The sequence below is a fragment of the Acanthochromis polyacanthus genome, chromosome 4, assembly GCF_021347895.1.
Source record: "Acanthochromis polyacanthus isolate Apoly-LR-REF ecotype Palm Island chromosome 4, KAUST_Apoly_ChrSc, whole genome shotgun sequence".
Taxonomy (NCBI): domain Eukaryota; kingdom Metazoa; phylum Chordata; class Actinopteri; family Pomacentridae; genus Acanthochromis; species Acanthochromis polyacanthus.
Window position 1 is genome coordinate 2,028,484 of NC_067116.1, and position 24,787 is coordinate 2,053,270.

Consider the following 24,787-nt stretch of genomic DNA (forward strand, 5'->3'; position numbering starts at 1 on the left):
ACTTAGCTATCTTTTAATAAAGAATGTTAGCGTGTGTTTAAAGGATAAATCTTTATGTTTCAGCTTTTCTCTGCAGTTTGAAGCAGATGAAGGTTTTTTATGTCTGAATGTTAAAGAACTGATCTGATGTCAGATCTGAGTGACAGAAACGGGTCAAACTGATCTAATGAGGAGCAGGAAGCCTCCATGAACGGTTCTGTTGAAGACCTCAGCATGTAGTTCTAACAACCGCAGGAACAGAGAACACACCCACACTTATGAGGTTCTCTAATAGAATGTGATCACATCATTTATTCAGAAAAAGTGAAAACAAACGGAACATTTCAGATTAAAAACAAAGACAGTTTCTACGTTTCTGTGGGTAAAATCATGTGAACAGAGAATCATCTCCTGAATGATTCTATCGTCTGTTTGAAGCCCTTTAAAGAAACCGAGCAGGAAGAAATCTGAAGAACTAAACAAACAGGAAGAAGTTTTTCACTGTTTGGAAGAAAACCTGAAGCTGCTGGAACACTGGAATGAACTGAAGATAAACTGGTTTTAAAACAAAGACACCAAGTTTGAACCCTTCAGCTGCTGAACGCCGACGTTCACATTAAAGTTTAGGACTAAACTCAGCAGAAAGACTAGATTATATTATTATAGATTATACTATATTCAGTCCCTCCAGGATTTCACGGGCGTTTTTCGTGATTGTTGCGGCCAAAAATGCCTGAATTCGCGGCAGCTTTTCTAAAAAAATTGCGATGAAAGTTGCGATGTTTTAAGCTTCTTCGCAACATCGCAAATTCCTGGAGGGACTGTATATTATATTGTATAATTATATCATGTTATATTTTTATTATATTAAATTACACTACAGTCGATCCTGTTGTTGGTTTTCTGACAGCGTTGTCGTACAGTTGATGGATTTTACAGATTTATTCACTGCAGCTAAGAAGAAGAAGATTTAGACCTGAAGAACAGAGAGACGGAACATGAAGGTATGGATGTCTTATTATGGTATGTTTACTTTCTAATGTCATGAAAAAGGCTCCATTTTGACTCCTGGATTACCATGGTAACCGGTAGGAACAGTTAGATCACCATGGTAACCGGTAGGAACAGCTAGATCACCATGGTAACCGGTAGGAACATCTTGATCACCATGGTAACCGATAGGAACAGCTAGATCACCATGGTAACCGATAGGAACAGCTAGATCACCATGGTAACCGGTAGGAACAGCTAGATCACCATGGTAACCGATAGGAACAGCTAGAGCACCATGGCAACCGATAGGAACAACTAGATTACCATGGTATCCGATGCTGCACGGCTAGGTTACCATGGTAACCTGGTCTGGAGGAGTTCTGTTCAGATTTTAGGATTTGAATCAGCTGGAAGAAGCGTTTTTAACAAACTCTTGTAGTAATTCTTCTGAATGAAGTTGTGGCAGGTAATGAACCTACATGTAGGACCTACAGAACCTTTAGAACCAGCAGAATCTATGGAAACTACATGTGGGGACCACCAGACCTACACGTAGAACCAGAAGAACTTATAGAACCACTAGAACCTGTAGAACCAGTAGAATCTATGGAACCTACATGTGGGACCAGTAGAACCAGTAGAACCTCTGACTGCACACGATTGGTCAGATTCATATGGAAGAAGAGTCACATGATGGTTTTTATGGCTCAGAGTCTGAAGGAAGTGAAAATCCACCGTCTGGTTCTCGTCTTCTAACTGGAGCTTCAGGTTCTGTTGATCCGGTTAACTCAGAGAACGTCTGGATATAAAGTACAATCAGGAGGTGGTTTTTTATGACTCATTCTCCTTCAGAGCTGCAGATCTGTTCTTCTGAATGGCTTGGAGGTAAATTCAAAAGGAAGCTCATTGATGGAGAAACGTTTGTTCCTGAGTCCTGCAGCCTCGGTCTGACTCACTGTTTCAGAGAACATCAGAAGATTCCTGACTGATGAATACTGAGTGTCGACATTTCTGTGAATCAGTTCAGTGAAAGCAGCAAGAAAACTCAGAAGTAGGTCATCGTCTCTGAGAGTTCAGCCTCACAGCCTCCCGGTCACATCTTAGACGGAGATTTTCTTCTCTCTACCTGAAGACGACGTTTGAAAGGAGCTACGTGGAGTCCTCTGGTGGAAGTAAAGACGCCAGATGAACTCTGACCTGCTGAAGAAGCAGAGGGAAGTCAGGACGGGAAGTTAGAGCTGCTGGAGAGAAAGAAAAAAAATGACATGGAGGGAAAATGGAACATGAATAGATCTGACTAGAGAAAGACGTCCTCAAAGACTGAGAGACCAGAGAGGGAGGCCACCAAGACCCTATGACTCCTCTGAAGGAGAAAGAGACTAGAGAGGGAGGCCACAAAGACTCTATGACTCCTCTGAAGGAGAAAGAGACTAGAGAGGGAGGCCACCAAGACTCTATGACTCCTCTGAAGGAGAAAGAGACTAGAGAGGGAGGCCACCAAGACTCTATGACTCATCTGAAGGAGAAAGAGACTAGAGAAGGAGGCCACCAAGACTCTATGACTCCTCTGAAGGAGAAAGAGACTAGAGAAGGAGGCCACCAAGACTCTATGACTCCTCTGAAGGAGAAAGAGACGAGAGAGGGAGGCCACCAAGACTCTATGACTCATCTGAAGGAGAAAGAGACTAGAGAAGGAGGCCACCAAGACTCTATGACTCCTCTGAAGGAGAAAGAGACGAGAGAGGGAGGCCACAAAGACTCTATGACTCCTCTGAAGGAGAAAGAGACTAGAGAGGGAGGCCACCAAGACTCTATGACTCCTCTGAAGGAGAAAGAGACTAGAGAGGGAGGCCACCAAGACTCTATGACTCCCTGAAGGAGAAAGAGACCAGAGAGGGGAGGCCACAAAGACTCTATGACTCCTCTGAAGGAGAAAGAGACGAGAGAGGGAGGCCACCAAGACTCTATGACTCCTCTGAAGGAGTTCCAGCTTCAGACTGTTCATCCAACAACTGTTGTCTGTTCATCAGTCAGAGCTTCATGGAGACAAAGAGAAAGACTCTGATGGAAAAAGCTCCAATTAAATCTGGACTAGAGTTCACCAGAAGACATGTGGGGACTCTGAAGACACCTGGAAGAAGGTTCTTTGGTCTGAGGAGAACAGGATGGAGCTTATGTCCATCAGACTAGATGATATATTTGATGGACACCAAACACTGAACATCATCACAAACACACCATCCCTACTGTGAAGCATGGTGGAGGCAGCATCATGATGTTCCTTAGCAGCATGTCCTGGAAGCCTGGTAAAGGTAGAGGGTAAATGAAATCCTGGAGGACAACCTGATGCAGTCTGAAGAGAACTGAGACGTGGAGAAGATCAGTTTTTTATCCAGATGGTCACTCAAAGCTGGGGTTGGGTGATAAATCGAATTAATTCACCTTTTTAAAACCTGACGATTTGAAAAATTTGCCAAATCTTAAAATCGAGGTAAGCTTAAATATATAACAATATAGATTCTTCTTCTGCCTTTCACGACTTGTGCACTGGCGTTTGCTTCCGCCTCTCATCTCCTTCCGGCAAAACACTCACACCCCCGTCATGGCGGACAGAACAGCAGACGGAGAGTTGGTCGCGAGAAAAGGGCCTCATGTTACATCGATTATATGGAAGTGGTTCCGCTTTGACAAGACTGACACAGAGCAAACTACAGTCATGTGCAAGGTTTGCAAAAGTACTGTGAAAACGAAGAGTAGCAGCACAACTAACCTCTTTCAGCACCTCGGACAGAGGCATCCTAAAGAATGGGAAGAGTGCTGGCAGCTACGGGAGTGCAGCATGGCTAACACTAGCCATAGCAAACACACTGCAAAGAAACAACAAAAATGGATTAAAGTCGTAATCGTCCAAGATGAATAAAAAAAATTGAGATTTTATTTTTTGGCCATATCGCCTAATCCTACACGAAGCAAACAGACAAGATCCTCAGAGATGTTTGAAGACGACAAGATGGAAGTTCTGGAGCGGTTTTAAAACTTCTTGGTTTCTTGATTTATCACATCAGTGATTCTTTCTGCTGTTTAGAACTTTTCGTCTCTGGTGAGGACGTAAAACTTAGTCTTCAGCTTTGGACACATTCAGATCTACACCTAGAGTCTTCATCAGAGCTCTGTGCTGCTGGTTTAGAATGTCCAAGAACCTTAAATGAGAGGAAATGATGTTCCGTCATGAAAATGAATAAAACTTTAGTTCTTCCATCTACTGAATCTATCTTTACTCCAGATATTTCAACATCTGTTAGTGATTCCATTCCCTTTTATTTTAAATTAAGATACAGACTCTGACACTATGTGGTTTAATTAAGACTCATCTTTTAGATTCTCATCAAATGAAACTCTGTTCATGTACAAACACTGAGATCAACAGTGGATCAGTCCATGAAGATGATGCTGATGTTTTTACACGACCTCATTAAATACAGTAAAATTATTGAACAAAAACGAATCAAGGATGGTCAGATTTAGTTTATGTTATATGAACTGATCTATGAGGCTGCTTTCATACAGACACTGTCCTTATTTATCAGAAACGACCGTTCAGCGTTCCTCTGATTATCAGCATCATCTTATTAGTACCTGAAGTAACAAACCGCCACTGATCCAGAAACAGTTTTCAGCTTTAATATTCTAAAATAACCCAGATAAACGCTGTGTATTGTGATATATTTTATGTTGGGGCCCTTCAGGAGCCCCTCGACCAGCAAGGGGCAGCGTCTGCAGTCAACTAAAACACCATCAAAACTAACAACAACCTCTCATTGTTTCAGTAGTTAGTTCTTTAATGGTTTGCTTGTGGCGTCCCTCAGGGCAGCATCCTGGGTCCTCTAGGGTTTCAGATATTTGGCTTAATTTAAGAAAGAGATCACATTAAATCGGCTTTAAAGGACATGAAGTGTCTCTTAGACACACTGAAGACATGAAATGAGTTTGAAATTTTGCATAAAAAGAAGAAATTGTTTCTCCTGATGATGCTGAGTTGAACAGCAGAAACTGGTCCATCAAACGTCTCATTAGGAAGAACCACTGATGTCTGAAACTGTTTTTCCTCTGAAAATGTCTCTTATGAATCCAGGGCGAGATGATTAGAAATGATGGAGGTCCATCTTCTCTGCAGGTCCAGGCTCAGACCATTGTTACTCCTCTATTTGAGCTTCAGACGCGTCTCCATTCAGGTCCAGTACTCCCAGTGAGCAGCTCTAATCCTCTCCAGCTCAGATTCTGAGCTCAGTCGTCTGGGATGGGGGAGTTGCAGTTCCCGTGGTAGATGTAAACGGGTCCGTCACAGCGGTAGTACATCTGGAAGACGTCTCTGTAGCCATGGTCCCTCCACCAGGTGCACAGCTGTCGGTTCCAGCCGCAGCCCAGCAGGTAGAAGAGCTCCGGATGCTCCATGCCGATCATGGTGAAGAAGTCCTGGTCGCCCAAGTGGCCCCTGAAGCGGTACTGGTCGGCCAGCTGGGCCACGTTGTCGGGCTCCAGCAGCCGGTTGTACAGAGCCGAGGCCCTCATGGCCCCCAGGTCCAGCAGCATGACGCCGCTGTTGAAGCCTGGCAGGCCGTCCGGAGGAGGATCTCCCACCCGGGTCTGAGGGTTCTCCTTCCGGTACTGCCAGAACGTATGTCTGAGGGGACGACAACACAGATGGAGGTCAGGTTAAAGTAAATCCAACCACAAATTAAAGTTTTGCACTTTTTCCCCATTTTGTTAAGGGCAGAAAATGTGTCCTTATTGTCATTTTAGCAACTTTGAGTAATTTTGAACTTTTTTGATGAATATATTGACTAATTTTGGACACGTTTCAATACATTTTGGGCAAATCTGAGTAATTTGGACAAGTTTTATGTCATTTTCAAGAGTTTTGTAAGTCAATTTGGACAAGTTCTATCTTCTTTAGGACACATTTTAAGTATTTTTGGATGCGTTTTAAGATATTCTGGATACATTTGAAGTAAAATTTGATCAGTTTTAGGATATTTTGGACAATTTTGCAGAATTTTGAATGAAGTTAATCTAATTTTGGGCCAATTTCAGGTCATTTTGAACAATTTTCAGCCGTCTTGGACAGGTTTGATTCAAAATATCTGAAAACTGGAACCTTGTCTGGTCAAACTTTAACACATCAGATTGTACCGATGTTAGAGCCTCAACAGTTGGAGAAATGTGAACCAGAGACTGTATTTTAGTAGAAACATGGATCCATCCATAGATATACACTGACAGGAACTTTATGGAGACACTAGACCAGGCTGGATTGAGCGTTTGTGAAAGGTCCAGTAATTAAAAACGTGTCCTCTGCTGGATCCATTCAATCATTCTGTCTGTTCTCACTACATCTAATGGATGTTAGTTTTATTTCTGGAGTTACTGAACCCTAAAAATGGCATCACAGGTATTTTTGAAGGTGAATACAAAAATCTCCAGGTTTTAAAACATTTGAAATGTTCAAATTCGGCGATAATATTCTACAGAACTTAGTTCTGGGTGTCACATTACAAATAAACTCTGAATAAACTCTGCGCTACATTCAGTATTTCCAGAACTCTGAAATGAGTCAGACTGATCCCCCAAACACTTTGCCAGTTACAGAGACTTTCAGCAAAACTGAAATCTTGAAGATGTGAGAACAAATAAAGGCTTCAGAGTTGCTGCAGAACACGACTGCAATCTTTCTTTTTTCGTCTCTGCAACTGAAAAAAGGTAAATTCTGTCACAGATCTGGTGTAAAACACACCACTGCGTTCCGTGTTTGTACAGGCGGGAGCTTGAACTCGTCGTACGAATGTTTGAGCTGGAGGACGTTGGGGAAAGTGAAGGAATCTGAGTTTCAGTCCACGTCTGCAGAACAAACAGCAGGAAGAAGCTGGAACCGGCTCAGCTCAGTTCTGCCAACAAACCGACTAAAAGCAGCTAAACGACACTCGGCTTCATTCAGACGACATTTGTATTCAGATTCAGTGTTTGGGTAAAAAACCTGAAGCCTCAGTCAGGTCTTAGGAGAGGAGCTCCATCAGGATGTTCTCTGATGGAAATAGAACCAGATTATACCCAGGTGATTTGAATGACAATGACAATGATTCTGTGTCTTTTAGCGACAATTTCACCTCTTTCTGTGTTGATTTTGCACATTTTTTATGGCGAATTTGAGTCCTTGTGGTCATCTTTCCTCTTTTGGTACAGATTTTTGGTCTTTTTGTGCTGATTTTGTATTTCGTTGTGGTAACTTTGGCCCTTTGTCGGTGATTTGGTTTCTTTTTGTGGAAATTTTGCATTTTTTCTGCCGGCTTGCATCTGTTTATGGCAGTTTGACCTTTTTGTGCTCATTTTGCATCTTTTGGTGGAGATTTCAACCCGGTCTCACAAGGATTCGTGAAACTGTCACGTAAATTAATCTATGGTTACGTGCGCACCAACACGATTTCTCATATTTTACGTGTTGCTCACAACGAAATTCAAACCAATGTATTTCAAGCGGAGGACTTTTCATGCCACTCAGAACGTATTTCAAACGAATATTTTTAATGTAAAAGCGTTGTGAATCCAACGCTATATTTTGCATTACATCGTCCCATACATATAATGTGATGCCTTTATTTTTGCTGCAGGATTTGGGTATTTGAGATTAAAAAACGTTAGTGTTTGTTTGTTTGCAAACGGGTTTGATTTTGTTTTCATATCTGAGTCTTAATCACACCTGAATAGAACGTTTAATTAATCAAATATTCCTCGTGTGTCATGTTTCTCCTCGGTCTGATTTAAGCGAGTTACGTAGGGCATTTTGAATCGGTATATTATATTTTTAATGTAAAAGCATTGCGAATCCAACGCTATATTTTGCATTCGTAGGGGCCGGCAATTAGATGTGGCTTCGGGCCAAAATTTGTGTAAACATTATTCGGCCGTTTGACCGACGGGCCGGTGCGCTGGTATTTATTAAATCATTTTGATGAGTGGGTATCCGATGCCCGTATAGCTCAGCACGTTAAGCAGGTGACTCATGTACAAGAGCTGGTCTTGGACGCGGGTTCGATTCCGGTTTGCTTTATTATAATATTTTGGAAGTTTTTCATACACAAATGCAGATTTCTAAACGGACTGCTGTAAAACTTTTTAACATGATTGAAGATATCAAACTCATGGACAACTCCTAACCCATTGGACATTCATGCGGACAGACTCCTGTTTCAATTTAAACAAAACAAAACAAAATGTGCAGCACTTCGGCACCTTTCTTCTTCGGTGGTGTCTGTGTAAAACAATGTCCAACATGCAAACAGCACACCTAGCGCCATGAAGCACAAAATGCAGGTGTAAATCAATGGGGTGCTGAACATAGTAATATTCATAGCGGAAATAATAGATAATAATAATAATGATAGGTAATAGAATATTCTGAAATTAAGCTCGACTGTAGACAGGTATTTTGCAAACACTGTGAACACACACACACACACTAATATATGTTAGAGGAGCAGATAATGGCAGTAAAGTCAATTATTTTAATAATTTGAAGAGACAATATATGATTACACTATATATACATATATAAACAAAATACTGACTAATGAACACATATTTCTATATAAAACTATATATATATATATATAATATCATTTTCTGACATCTTTTTTAATATATATGTATGAATTATATTGATAGTCTATATGTGATTTATATAATAATTTTCTCTGATATATTGATTATATTAATACTCCATCTATGATTTATATATATTCATTTTCTCTGATATATAACTTCTAGCTATTGTTTTATATAAAAATATGTGTTCATTAGTCAGTATTTTGTTTATATATGTATATATAGCGTAATCATATATTGTCTCTTCAAATTATTAAAATAATTGACTTTGCTGCCATTATCCGCTTCTCTAACATATATTAGTGTGTGTGTGTGTGTTTACAGTGTTTGCAAAGTACCTGTCTACAGTCGAGCTTAATATCAGAATATTCTATTACTGTTAATCCCACTATGAATATTAAAATACGCCGAACCATTTGTCCTGTATCATAGCTACATGTATAACGTTTGCAGCAAAAAAATTAAAAAACACGTGAAAATCAGTTTAATATTCAGAGTTAAGATGGATTAAATGCGCTGTCAAACAGCGCTGAGTGGAGCGGATGACCGGACCAAGATGGCGGCCCCACCGCTCGTCAGCCCCAATAGGCAGTAGCGCTCGATGCGGCGTCTACTTTTTATTATGTCTATGGTGCTGAATGCTCTGGGAGCAAGTCTACAGTGAAAACACTTTTGAAGGGGTCAAGGGTCACTAAATCAAGGTTCAAAGGTTCAAGGGTTCACTTTATTGTCGTATCATTCCACATTTGCACATGAAACAATATGAAATTTGACCCTGGTCCCAGTTTCAGCCATCAAAAAAATATAAAAACACTCTCATAAAGACAATATAAGTATAAAGAGACACACTAATATATACAAATCTGCAACATAGATATATGTGCAGTGAACCAACAGTTTGTGCAATATTTAGTAGGTAAATGAATAAAGAGCCTAGTCCAGTAGTGCAGTGTGTGTATGAATGTGTGTATGCTTGTGTGTGTATGTGGGGATGTGTGCATGCATGTGTATTTGCGGGGGAGAGGTGGTGATGATATGAAAACAGAGTCTACACAGACCTGTTCAGTAGCCCGACAGCTTCACGGAAGAAGACTTCAAATGAAGGAGACATTTTGTGCAACAAGTATCATAAAAGTCATTCCCAGTGGAATTCAAGTCTGATATTGTGTGGGACTATTCAGAGCAGTCACATGAAGCACTGTATCTGTTTTCAAGGGTCTAGCTCCACGGGAACCCGCGTTTTTCAGCAGTGAGGCCTGCTAGCAGTGATGCAGCCTGAGGCCTTCAGACATGTAAAAAAAATTCCTGCTCGGTCATTTTTGGGTCTAGTGACACCAAATCGTACACGCTCCTAGTAGACCACCTCCTGACCTTGCATATTTTTTTTCAGAGAGTTAGCTCAAAAGGGGCTCGATCATGGCCCTGTTTCTTACTCTACGGTTAACCCTTTAATGTCCAAATGCTTCAAAACGGGCTAAAAAGGTCAAAATCTCGCACAATCCTAAACCAATTTGACCAAACTGCACAGGTTCTATATACAGAGGCTAATGTGAATGCTCATGCACGTTTCAGACCTCCAGGAGCCCTGAAGAAGGAATGAGGGCCAAAAAAACATGTTTTTTCATAAATGTCCCTCTTTTGCTCTCATTTCTCTTCTGTAACACTCAGAGAGCTGAAACCTGGGATCTGGTACCTCTGAAACATCTAAAATCTAAATCCACTGGAACTGTTTTGCTAGCCCCTCCCAAACCGGAAGTAGCTCCAGGAACGACCTAGAGACTTGTTCTTCAGATCAATTGTTCACCAAGGTCACCTGAATCCCCCCTAAAAGTTTCAGCTCATTTGATGCAAAAATGACCGATTTGTGGGGCTTCATAGTCCAAAAATGTCAAACTTTGACCCTGCGCCAGGGGTCACAGGAAGGTCACAGAGACACCAAACCAGCACAGTTCAGCTCCAAATATAGCCTAGTATAACATACTAAAAGATCAGCCCCAGGGTCCCAGTAGAAAAATCTGACCAAGTGTTCATGTTTGAAAATCAGGTCTTGTCAGACTTTTAAACCCTGAGAGCCTTCTGCCAGTGGAATTAGACCCTCACCCTCATTTTTTACCCAAACGGGACGAAATCTTAACCACAAGTACTAGGGCCCCCTGTGAGTCGGTATGTACAATATCAGCCTCCTAGGTCAACAGGGGGCCAGATGAATATGAATATTACTATGTTCAGCACCCCATTGATTTACACCTGCATTTTGTGCTTCATGGCGCTAGGTGTGCTGTTTGCATGTTGGACATTGTTTTACACAGACACCACCGAAGAAGAAAGGTGCCGAAGTGCTGCACGTTTTGTTTTGTTTTGTTTAAATTGAAACAGGAGTCTGTCCGCATGAATGTCCAATGGGTTAGGAGTTGTCCATGAGTTTGATATCTTCAATCATGTTAAAAAGTTTTACAGCAGTCCGTTTAGAAATCTGCATTTGTGTATGAAAAACTTCCCAAATATTATAATACAGCAGACCGGAATCGAACCCGCGTCCAAGACCAGCTCTTGTAAATGAGTCACCTGCTTAACGTGCTGAGCTGTACAGGCATCAGATACCCACTCATCAAAATGATTTAATAAATACCAGCGCACCGGCCCGTCGGTCAGACGGCCGAATAATGTTTACACAGATTTTGGTCCGAAGCCACATCTAATTGCCGGCCCCTGCGAATGCAAAATATAGCGTTGGATTCGCAATGCTTTTACATTAAAAATATAATATACCGATTCAAAATGCCCTACGTAACTCGCTTAAATCAGACCGAGGAGAAACATGACACACGAGGAATATTTGATTAATTAAACGTTCTATTCAGGTGTGATTAAGATTCAGATATGAAAACAAAATCAAACCCGTTTGCAAACAAACAAACACTAACGTTTTTTAATCTCAAATACCCAAATCCTGCAGCAAAAATAAAGGCATCACATTATATGTATGGGACGATGTAATGCAAAATATAGCGTTGGATTCACAACGCTTTTACATTGAAAATATTCGTTTGAAATACGTTCTGAGTGGCATGAAAAGTCCTCCGCTTGAAATACATTGGTTTGAATTTCGTTGTGAGCAACACGTAAAATATGAGAAATCGTGTTGGTGCGCACGTAACCATAGATTAATTTACGTGACAGTTTTACGAATCCTTGTGAGACCGGGTTGGAGATTTTGTGTCTTTCTGTTATACATTTCCCTTTTTGTGGTGATTTTGCAGCTTTTTGTCATTATTTTGTGTCTTTTTGTGGTAGTTTGGACCCCGTTTGTGGTGATTTAGCATCTCTCTATGGAAATTTGGTCTTTCTGTGGTGATTTCGTTTCTTTGCGGTAATTTTGGCCCATTTTTGGTGGACTTCAAGGATCTGCAACTCTGGAAATATTCCCAGTCTGAAGGTAGAAGTCTTATCATTGATAAAGTTCCTGCAGATGAAGAACCAGATGTTCTGAGGAGGTTGTGTTGATTATTTCTGGTGTTTTCTATGATGTAATTTAGAGCGTAAAGACGGACTATTTGTAGGTTTCTGATGTTCTTTATGGAGGCTGCAGTTGTGACTCACATGAAGGAAACATCACGAATAATTCCGTGTTTGTGAAGAACCGGATCACACTCAGATGATGGAATGACATTAAGAGAAAACCTGGAAGGAGTGAAACCGAACATCTGGTCTCTGTTTGTTAAAGAAGAAGCTTGTTCACGTCTCCACAGACAGCTTCAGCTGCTCCTGAAGGACAGCAGGCCTCTGTCACCTGGAGCAGGTGTGCTCAGGTGTTCAGGACTCAAACAGTCGCTGTTTTGTTCTCTGATCCTGCAGAGGAGCAGATGGAACCGATAAGAAATGCATGAAACAAACCGACTCTGGGTCACGGCTGCATCTGTCGTGTTCCCAGAGTGCTGCTGTTGTTCATTCAGATCTACTGAGATCTTTGTTTTCAGCGCTTGGACTGTTTTTTTCCTCTGTTTTTTGGAGGAAGTACAAAGCGCTCATTTCCTCCCACCGACTAACAGCTGGAGCAAAGATGTTTGATTGCAGCTGAACATGAGGACGGATGTTAGCCTCGTCTGTTCACCGTTCACACGTCAACTCAGCACAGAATCCAGATTATTCTGGGAGCTGCAGATGAAATATTCATGAAGAACTGGGCTTGAACACAGCGAGAGACAACAGAGAACGTAAAAAAAACACAAAACCAACCTGACCTGAACTCTTTCTGCATGTGGGAACTTTTTTTGTTCTAAAAAACAACACAGAATGACACAAAACAGACAAAAAATCAACATGAAATCACAGAAAACAACAAAAACCAGACAAAGACTGAAAAGAATGAGACACGGAACAGCAAAAAAGAGACGACAAGCAAGACAGAAAACAACAGAAAGTGATACAAAACTAAAATGATCAGACACAAAACAAAATGATAAAAAAAACACACAAAACAACAAACAAGACCCAAACCAATACACAGCAATGAGAACCAGGCACAAAACAACACAGGTAAGACAAACAACACAGAAAAGACACAAAACAATGAAACCCAGACACAATCTGAAAAGAATGAGACACAGAAGAGCAAAAAAAGACTTGAAAACACAATGGTGAGACAAAGTAATGATCTGACAATAAAACACAACAGAAAAAGAGCAAAAAATGACAAAAACTGAGACAACAGCAAGAAACAAAAAAAGCATTTTCTGTTCAACAAAACAACGGAAACCAAACACAAAATGACACAAAAACTGAAGAAAAACAACTCCACAACACAGAACGACAAAAATCTCACAGAAAGCAAAATGATTGAATCAAGACCACAACAACAACGGGCCTCAGGATCTGGTCACGGTATCTCTGTCATTCAAAATGCCATCAATAAAATGCACCTGTGTTCTTGGTCCATAACAGACGCCTGCCCATACCATAACCCCACCGCCACCATGGGACACTCCATCCACAACAGTGACATCAGAAAACCGCTCACCCACACGACACCACACACACTGTCTGCCATCTGCCCTGAACAGTGTAAACCGGGATTCATCCGTGAAGAGAACACCTCTCCAACGTGCCAGACGCCATCCAATGTGAGCATTTGCCCACTCAAGTCGGTTACGACGACGAACTGGAGTCAGGTGGAGACCCCGATGAGGACGACGAGCAGCAGATGAGCTTCCCTGAGACGGTTTCTGACAGTTTGTGCAGAAATTCTTTGGTTATGCAAACCGATTGTTTCAGCAGCTGTCCGAGTGGCTGGTCTCAGACCATCTTGGAGGTGAACATGCTGGATGTGGAGGTCCTGGGCTGCTGTGGTTACACGTGGTCTGAGGTTGTGAGGCTAGTTGGATGTACTGTTAAATTCTCTGAAACTCCTTTGGAGACGGCTTATGGCAGAGAAATGAACATTCAATACACCAGCAACAGCTCTGGATGACATTCCTGCTGTCAGCATGCCAATTCCACGCTCCCTCAAATCATTGTGCTGTGATAAAACTACACCTTTCAGAGTGTCCTTTTATTGTGGGCAGTCTAAGGCACACCTGTGCACTAATCATGGTGTCTAATCAGCATCTTGATATGGCACACCTGTGAGGGGGGATGGATTATCTCAGCAAAGGAGAAGTGCTCACTATCACACATTTAGACAGATTTGTGAACAATATTGGAGAGAAATGGTGATATTGTGTATGTGGAAAAAGTTTTAGATCTTTGAGTTCATCTCATAAAAAAATGGGAGCAAAAACAAAAGCGTTGCGTTTATATTTTTGTTGAGTGTAAATCACTCTTAACGTCGCTGGTTTACCCCCACAGGAAGAAAGATGGACCCCACCACATCACAACAGCACCAACCAGGAACATCTGAAGGAACACGACAATCACCCAAGATGTTGGTTTGACCTCCAAACCTCCAAGACCCCATAGGATGCCCCTAAAAGTCCTCTGGTCCAGACCCTATAGGACGCCCCTAAAAGTCCTCTGGTCCAGACCCCATAGGACGTCCCTAAAAGTCCTCTGGTCCAGACCCAATAGTACGCCCCTAAAAGTCCTCTGGTCCAGACCCTATAGGACGCCCCTAAAAGTCCTCTGGTCCAGACCCTATAGGACGCCCCTAAAAGTCCTCTGGTCCAGACCCAATAGGACGTCCCTAAAAGTCCTCTGGTCCAGACCCTATAGGACGCCCCTAAAAGTCCTCTGGTCCAGACCCCATAGGACGTCCCTAAAAGTCCTCTGGTCCAGACCCAATAGTACGCCCCTAAAAGTCCTCTGGTCCAGACCCAATAGGACGTCCCTAAAAGTCCTCTGGTCCAGACCCTATAGGACGCCCCTAAAAGTCCTCTGGTCCAGACCCAATAGGACGTCCCTAAAAGTCCTCTGGTCCAGACCCCATAGTACGCCCCTAAAAGTCCTCTGGTCCAGACCCAATAGGACGTCCCCGAAAAGTCCTCGGGTCCAGACCCCATAGGACGCCCCTAAAAGTCCTCTGGTCCAGACCCCATAGGACGTCCCTAAAAGTCCTCTGGTCCAGACCCAATAGGACGTCCCTAAAAGTCCTCTGGTCCAGACCTCATAGGACGTCCCTAAAAGTCCTCGGGTCCAGACCCCATAGGATGCCCCTAAAAGTCCTCTGGTCCAGACTCTATAGGACGCCCCTAAAAGTCCTCGGGTCCAGACCCCATAGGACACCCCTAAAAGTCCTCTGGTCCGGACCCCATAGGACGCCCCTAAAAGTCCTCGGGTCCAGACCCCATAGGACACCCCTAAAAGTCCTCTGGTCCGGACCCCATAGGACGCCCCTAAAAGTCCTCGGGTCCGGACCCCATAGGACGCCCCTAAAAGTCCTCTGGTCCGGACCCCATAGGACACCCCTAAAAGTCCTCTGGTCCGGACCCCATAGGATGCCCCTAAAAGTCCTCGGGTCCGGACTCTATAGGACGCCCCTAAAAGTCCTCTGGTCCAGACCCCATAGGACGCCCCTAAAAGTCCTCTGGTCCAGACCCCACAGGACTTTTGACCACATTGGGGGAGCAACACAATATCAGGCAGGTAATCATATGCCTGATAGGTGTATATTTACATTATAAATAAACTAAATTACAATATTGCGATTAATGATCGATTAATAATGTAACGGAATGAAAACAGGCTAACCTACTGGATTTTATTGGAAGCATCCCAGTGTCCTTTCAGAAGCTGGAATATTGGACTGGGACACTATAGTTTTAACATCTGACAACCAGCAGCTCATCCTGAACATCAACCGGACGTTCCAGCAGAACGTCAGAGCCCAGGAACCCTGCTAGGAGCCCAGCTAGCTGTCAGCATGTAATATGTTAATGTGTTCGTCCTGCTGATTGTCCACTCAGCTGGAGTGCTTTCCTGTGTTAGTAGAGGTTTTCTGCTGCTAATGGATGGAGCTCTGCAGCAGAATCTCCTCCTCCCAGCAGCAGCTACTTCATTATTAGTGAAAACGTCCCACAGCTGCATCTCTAACGTCTGGAAGCCCAGGAGACCAGAACCTCCTACATGGTGTCAGAAGGAATCCAGTCTTTCTGTTTAATGTGTTCAGCTCATCAACTGATCCAGCTGAAGACGGTTTTTAAAGACGATGAACATTTATGAGACAGATTAGTATTTTTCTGACTATGAATGCAGCCTTTAAGCTGCAGTCAATTCCAGCCATTTTCAGTACAAAAAAACGCTAATATTCTATTTGTAAATAAAAAATATGACGAGAAGTACAGGGAATATTGGACGCGCATTGCGAGGTGCATTTCCTTGAAAACGACCTATTCGTGGATTTTATACCGACTTCAGGACATGTTTTGGATAAAATAGTTTACTGGCTTGTGTCGTCTGGATGTAGAAGGTTGGATTATGGCCGTTTTTTGTGGAATATTTTCATCTGTGTGTAATAATGAACCCGGAAATGTGAGTCGCGCTGTGTGCATTGAAGCCGTGTATAGAGAACGGATGGATGAATATTCGTTTTTTGTTGGACAAATGTGTTTATATTACCCGCTGTGGTAATCACATCTGAAAGTGGTTTATACCGGCGGATTCATGAGAATCTAAGCTTTCCATCGGCGTATAGTGTTTGTATAATCGCGTTTGCAGCTTCAGACATTCTTGAAATTCCTATGCAAATTAGTAAGTGTACCGCCGGCGGGACACTGAAATTTAACGGGTTAAACCATTTCCTGACCCAACAGACGGCAGCATTAGCACTGAATAACTGATTAATGGTTGAACCGCTAAAGTACAGTGGACATTATTCACGTTGCTAATATGTGACAATTCTCTGATTAAATATATATGCATGTGACAGATAAAAATGTTTTTTGCATGTCTTTTTAACATTAACACCAGGCTCTTCTTTCTCTAAAACATCTGAAAATATCAGTAAAATACCAATCACAAAGGGCTTTTATTACTGTACAATTCATCTGATTTTACAGTCAACTTTTGAACATTTTACAAAAACTGGAGACCAAAAAAGCTAATAGATGCTAATCTAAGACGTCATTGTTGGAGTTCATTAATCTCCACAGAAGTCTTTGTCATGGCGGCCGTTGCTGCTAAACTCCCAACATGAACTGTAGTCTGAGTGACCCCTCCCTTCTCTACAGGATTAAACAGGAAGAGGCTCCACCTGCTGGAACAATCAGGTACTACAGCTGATCTGCATTATATTTACTGACATCCAGACCTTGTTAAAGCTGGGTTATATTTTCCGCACGAACGAGCTGTGTGGGAATAAGACGGTTGGAAGTCTGTGCGAGAGAATATGTGTGCATTTATACTCCGTGCAGCGTCTTCTCCCAAACTGCAGGGGGCAGCGTATCACAAACACGTCGACCTGGTCTACTCTAGTGCTAAACTAGAGAAGTAGTTTTCCATTGTTCACACCACTTACAACACGGCATTTTAGCAAATAGCTGCATTCCAGCAGTTAGTTTTATTTCACACACAAACTATTCATAACTCGGTTACCATGGTGATCTCTGGGTGATGAATGGTAGAAGTGCACGTGTTTGTAGACTTCAGCTACGAGGAGGTCCTGGTCCTCTGCCAGGTTTTTCCACGCGGCTCCGTCCGCAAAGTTAGAACAATGTGGAGGTGCACGGCATAGCTGCTAAAATTGCACAATTTTTCTGCACAGACCTCGCGGACGCGGTAAGAATAGAACAGGCTTTATGTCTTCTTACATCCTTCTAACGTGTTCCTCCTCCTGAATGTCATGGTTCTATCTGCTGGACTGATGAAGTTCTGAAAAAGTCCATTAAAGTGATAAATCTGAACCCTCCTCTATCTGAAGGTAGAACTCTGACCATTGATGAAGGTACTGCAGATGAAGAACCAGATGTTCTGAGGAGGTTCTGGAGGGAACTTTGGTCCTATTGGGTTGAATTTTTGTGCTAAATTTGATTTTTTTTTTTTGTTGTAATTTCACCTGTTTTGTGGTGATGCTGGTCCATTTTGTGGCAATTTTTGTTTACTTTTTGTGGTGATTTTATGTCTTTTTGTGGTTATTTTGGCCGTATTTATGGTGATTTTATGTCTTTTTGTGGTTATTTTAGCCGTTTTTGTGGTGATTTTATGTCTTTTTGTGGTTATTTTGGCCGTTTTTGTGGTGATTTTATGTCTTTGTGGTTATTGTGGCCGTTTTTGTGGTGATTTTATGTCTTTTTGTGGTTATTTTGGCCGTTTTTGTGGTGATTTTATGCCTTTTTGTGGTTATTTTAGCCATGTTTGTGGTGATTTTATGTCTTTTTGTGGTTATTTTGGCCGTTTTTGTAGTGATTTTATGTCTTTTTGTGGTTATTTTGGCCGTTTTTATGGTGATTTTATGTCTTTTTGTGGTTATTTTGGCCGTTTTTGTAGTGATTTTATGTCTTTTTGTGGTTATTTTGGCCGTTTTTATGGTGATTTTATGTCTTTTTGTGGTTATTTTGGCCGTTTTTGTGGTGATTTTATGTCTTTTTGTGGTTATTTTGGCCGTTTTTGTGGTGATTTTCCTTGTTTTTAGTGCCAAATTTGAGTTCTTGTTGCAATTTCACCTGTTTTGTGATTATTTTGGTACTTGTTGTGGTGATGTTCTGTTTTTCCTGGCATATTTGACCCTTTTAGTATAGTTTTGGCTCTTTTTGGGGTGACTGTGTCTTTTTGTAATTTGTCCACCAAATTTGAGTTTTTGTCGAAATTTCACCCACTTTGTGGTGATTCTGATACTTTTTGGGGTGCTTTTTTGTCTTTTTGGGATAGTTTTTCTCCATATTCTTGATGATTTTCCAGCATTTCTAGTTGCAGTTTTTCCCAGAACTCAGGTGTGTTTTTGTGGTAATTTTCCACTTTTCTGTGCAGATTTTGTGGAAATTTTGCATTTTTTGTGCTGGTGCGGCATCTGTTTGTCGTAGTTTTGGTCTTTTTGTGGTTGTTTTGCATTTTTGATGGAGAAATTTGTGTCTCTTTGAGGGATATTCACCTCTTATGTGGTGGTTTTTAGTCTTTTTGTGCTGATTTTGTATTGCGCTGTGGAAATTTTAGCCCTTTGTTGGTGATCTAGTGTCATTTTGTGGTAATTTTGCATCTTTCAGTGGAAATTTAGTCTCTTGTGGTATATTCACCTATTTTTTTGTGGTTATGTTGGGTCTTTTGGTAGAGGTTTTTGCGGCTTTTTGTGGTATATTCACTATTTTTGTGGTGATTTGGGGCCATTTTGTGAGAACTGTTGGATTTTTCTGTGGTAATTTTGCATCTTCCAGTGAAGACTTTGTCACTTTTTTTGTCTATTCACCTCTTATGTGGTGTTTTTGGTCTTTTGTGTTGATTTTGTATTTCGCTGTGGTAACTTTAGCCCTTTGTTGGTGATCTGGTGTCATTTTGTGGTGATTTTGCATCTTTCAGTGGAATTTTCGTCTCTTTTTGTGATATATTTATCCCTTATTTGGTGGAGATTTGGTGTCTTTTTGTGATAGATTCACTATTTTTGTGGTGATTTGGGGGCATTTTGTGGTAACCGTTAAACTTTTTGTGGTAATTTTTCATCTTTCAGTGGAGATTGTGCCACCTTTTGTGGTATATTTACCTCTTTTTCGTTCTGATTTTGTGCTTCTCTGTGGTAGACATGAAGAATCAGCTGATTCTGAGGACATCTGAGGGGAGTGTCTGATTCATTTTTCACTAAAAGACCCACCAGTCACCACCATTCCAGCTAAATTCCACCAATAACTCTTTTGGACCTGTAGCTGAATCACGGCAGCAGCAGACCGGTGGACAGTAATATCCTTCAGATCCCAGTGACGTAAAACCCCCAGCTGCTGTCAGCACTTTTTAATTTCTTTTATAAAAAGACGAGGAAAAGTGCTTTGCTGCCTCCAGGAATGTGTTTGAAAACTGGAGTCTTCCACTGAAGGACTATTGACACAGAAAAACCTCCCCACATGTGCAGCTCTGCAGAGACAGAAAACTTTCACACAAACGCTGTGAGTTTCTCGTCTAGCAGGGAGTCTGAGCTGAAGTGTTTTCAATGAGAGAACAGGAACAACACTAGCGGGGATTCCCACCCGGCCGATAACACAGCAGCAGAGATACCGATCTGTTTGAAGCCTTGCAGGAAAACGACAGCTGAACCTTCAAAAATCCAGTGATGACACACTTATTCCTGACTTGAAGACACCATTAAACCATAAAAACATCACCTTATAGCATCACTTAGGAACCAGAAATATCAACTGAAATACACAGAATTGTGAAGAATAAATATTCGTCTATAGGCTGGAGTTAGATTTTATTAAACAAGTCCGAAGATATAAAATAAAAGCTAACATTAACCACATAATTGCTACTACCATCAAAGCTAACGTTAGCCTCATTACTACTACTACCATCAAAACTAACATTAGCCTCATTACCATCAAAGCTAACATTAGCCACATTACTACTACTACCATCAAAGCTAACATTAGCCTCATTACTACTACTACCACATGTTCAGCCACATTACTGCTACTACTTTCAAAGCTAATGTTAGCCACATTACTGCTACTACCATCAAAGCTAATGTTAGCCACATTACTGCTACTACCATCAAAGCTAACATTAGCCACATTACTGCTACTACCATCAAAGCTAACATTAGCCACATTACTACCATCAAAGCTAACATTAGCCACATTACTACCATCAAAGCTAACGTTAGCCACATTACTACTACTACCATCAAAGCTAACATTAGCCACATTACTGCTACTACCATCAAAGCTAACATTAGAAACATTACTGCTACTACCATCAAAGCTAACATTAGCCACATTACTACTACTACCATCAAAGCTTATGTTAGCCACATTACTGCACTACCATCAAAGCTAACATTAGCCACATTACTACCATCAAAGCTAACATTAGCCACATTACTACTACTACCATCAAAGCTAATGTTAGCCACATTACTGCTACTACCATCAAAGCTAACATTAGCCACATTACTACTACTACTACTACCAAAGCTAACATTAGCCACATTACTGCTACTACTACTAAAGCTAACATTACAATAAACTGTGAAAATAAATTAAAACAGTCAAAAAGTGAAAATTTTTCTGATTCTTACAATTTTAAAAGAATTTACTATTGCTTTACATATTCTTCCTGTTTTATTAAATCACAGATTGTACATAAAATCCAGTGAGAAATTATTAGTTTGCTATTTTCTCAAAAACAAAATTTTCATATTTTTAATATAATACATTAGCCTCATTACTACTACTACCATCAAAGCTAACATTAGCCTCATTACTACTACTACCACATGTTCAGCCACATTACTGGTACTACCTTCAAAGCAAATGTTAGCCACATTAATGCTACTACCATCAAAGCTAACATTAGCCTCATTACTACTACCACCATCAAAACTAACATTAGCCTCATTACCATCAAAGCTAACATTAGCATCATTACTACTACTATCATCAAAACTAACATTAGCCACATTACTGCTACTACCATCAAAGCTAATGTTAACCACATTACTGCTACTCCCATCAAAGCTAACATTAGCCACATTACTGCTACTACCATCAAAGCTAACATTAGCATCATTACTACTACTACCATCAAAGCTAACGTTAGCCACATTACTGCTACTACCATCAAAGCTAACATTAGCTACATTACTGCTACTACCATCAAAGCTAATGTTAGCCACATTACTGCTACTACCAACAAAGCTAACATTAGAAACAATACTGCTACTACCATCAAAGCTAACATTAGCCACATTACTGCTACTACTACCAAAGCTAACATTAGCCACATTACTGCTACTACTACTAAAGCTAACATTACAATAAACTGTGAAAATAAATTAAAACAATCAAAAAGTGAAAATTTTTCTGATTCTTACAATTTTAAAATAATTTACTATTGCTTTACATATTCTTCCTGTTTTATTAAATCACAGATTGTACATAAAATCCAGTGAGAAATTATTAGTTTGCTATTTACTCAAAAACAAAATTTTCATATTTTTAAAATAATTTTTACAATATTTTTCTGTAATTTTACATTAATGCTGCCTGTTTTTAAAATCAACAAAAAAGTGTGAAATTACAGATTTGTTTTCCTCAGTGTCATTTATTGTTTCAGTGTTTAAGAGCACCAAAGGAAACCACCTGCTGGAGTGTTTATAGCAGCTGCTGCTCACACCTGAACACACACACACACACACACACACACACACACACACACACACACACACACACACACACACACACAGTGACGTCCTGTTTTGATGCCGAGTCTCAGTGGAAAACAGAGCAGTAGTCTAAACGGACCGAGTGTTTGTTTTATTATCCTGGAAAAATCAGCTGAAGAACAAAGACACACACACACACACACACATTTCCACACACACAGTCACACACACATGCAGGTTTATTCAGACTCAGTGATTCTCTGTGGAGCCAACAAACAGCAAACGTAAAAATGCTGATATTTACATGTATAATGAGAACCTCCTTCGTCTGATTTGCTTCAAACTCGGCGCTGCACTTCCTCAAGACCCCGGCGACTCACACACCAAGTTTGGAATGGATCGGATGAACGGTTGTTGAGATAATTGAAGAACACACACAACAACACACACACAGATTTCCTGGTTTAGCAGAGAAGATGGAAGGTTCTCGAAGCAGAGTTCTAGAATCTTCTGCTGCTCCTGAAGTTCTGAATGTGTGTGTGTGTGTGTACATGTATGTATATGCGTGCATATACATACATGTACACATATGTATATATATATATACATACACATACATATATATATATATATATATATATATACATATATATATATATATATATATATATATATATCAGTCCCTCCAGGAATTCACGATGTTGCGATCGAATTCACTCGAAATCAACCAATCTCCGCCAATTTTGCACGGCCTTGCAATTTTGTCCAATCACCGCAACTTTCCCGCAATTTTGGCCCGCCTCCCGTGAGTTCCACCAATCATAGCAGCTCCCAGCACAAACCTAATGCGCGCACGTCACCGAATTCACTTCCTGTTTCTGGTTTGAAGATGCAGACATGTGATACTAAAGTCTGTCATTTACCAACAAAAATTACTGCTGAAGACCGTGATAAACAATTAATTCACTGATGTTCTTCACCAAAGCGGAGCTAAACTGTTCTACACCCGTGCAATACTGTGGTGGAATACAAAAAAAGAAAAAATAATCATCGATTGATACACTTAAAAAAAAACATGAAATGTATTAGAACGGCTGAAATGATCAGACAACAGACCACATAAATCACATGATGGAAACTGTTGCATGCAGATCCATTAGAGAACTGAAAGAATGAGGATACCGTAGAACGGGGCTATAAGGGACAGCGGGGTAATAAGGGACACTTTTCCGGAAAATGTTTTAAATGTAATTCTGCGGTTTTTACCTAGATTTCTTTAAGAATTCATGGATAATTGATAAAAACAACACAAAACCGCATCCTGCTCAACATAAAAACCGCAGAATTACATTTAAAGTGTCCCTTATTACCCCGCTGTCCCTTATAGCCCCGTTTTACAGTAAATTAGATTAATTATTCCACCAAAGAACACGGCAGAGTTATGTGATGATCAGCGTGTGTGAATCCTTCCTCTGTTACCAACATCACTCAGAAACAGACTCAGGGATTTAAATGAAGTTTTCAGGGTCGGTCAGAAATGACACAAGGACCAAATGATTAGACTTCAGCAGTGATACGGCTTAAAGTTTGGATCCACGGATTTGTTAAGGATTTCCCATTGAGGTAACAGCACGGTAACCATGGCAACAAGTGAACGCTACCTCAGCAGTCTGCTGACGGTCACATCATTGTGATCCTACAACAAATCTATCACTGTGGACGTATCGGAAACGACACAAGGAACAACTGATTAAATTGTGGGGGTGTTTCTGAGTCCCATCAATTCCAGTTGCCGGCTACATGTTTAGATCACATGATTCGGTTTGTACACATGCAGGAGGAGGACTGCGCTCTCTCAGTGCTGTTCTTGTTAGCTGACGTGACAAACCATGAGCGTGTGTGTGAACACGTGTGTGCCAGGAAGTGAAATTAACTTTTTAAGCCACTGACAGATATGTACAAATATGATTCATTCAATAGTAAATGATCATTTTGTGCCTTAAATCTACCAACCATGTTAAACCCGTATCTGGCTGCTAATGTCCCACCATGGTGTGCCAGGTTTTGTGGAAACGGGTTGGAACGTTAAATAATTAATTTCTGAATAAATATTGTCAATTACAGCATTGAAACGTGTTCTACAAGCTGGAAAAATGCAGCTTTTTAGCAACTATCACGGTCTCCGGCAATTTCATCACAACAAATAAGCTTAAAACATCACAACTTTTATCGCAATTTTGTAGAACAGCTGCCGCGAATTCAGGCATTTTCGGCCTCAACAATCACGAAAAACGCCCTCATGGAAGGACTGATATATATATAGCCACATTACTACTCCTACCATCAATGCTAACATTAGCCACTTTTTGTGTCTTTTTTTGTTATTTAAGCGTCTTTTTGTGTCTGTCATGTTGTGTTATTGTACCA

At 40.9% G+C, this 24,787-nt stretch overlaps 1 protein-coding gene across 1 annotated transcript in view; it reads right to left on the reverse strand.

Annotated features, from left to right (window-relative positions):
• Nucleotides 1-4,994: 4,994 nt before the first annotated feature.
• The window catches only part of LOC127533533 (xyloside xylosyltransferase 1-like), a 59,190-nt gene continuing 39,397 nt past the window's right edge, over nucleotides 4,995-24,787 (reverse strand). The window contains exon 5 of the mRNA XM_051946746.1: nucleotides 4,995-5,653. Within this exon, the coding sequence (XP_051802706.1) occupies nucleotides 5,257-5,653 (397 nt within the window). The 3' untranslated portion in view covers nucleotides 4,995-5,256. The remainder of the gene's footprint in view (nucleotides 5,654-24,787) is intronic.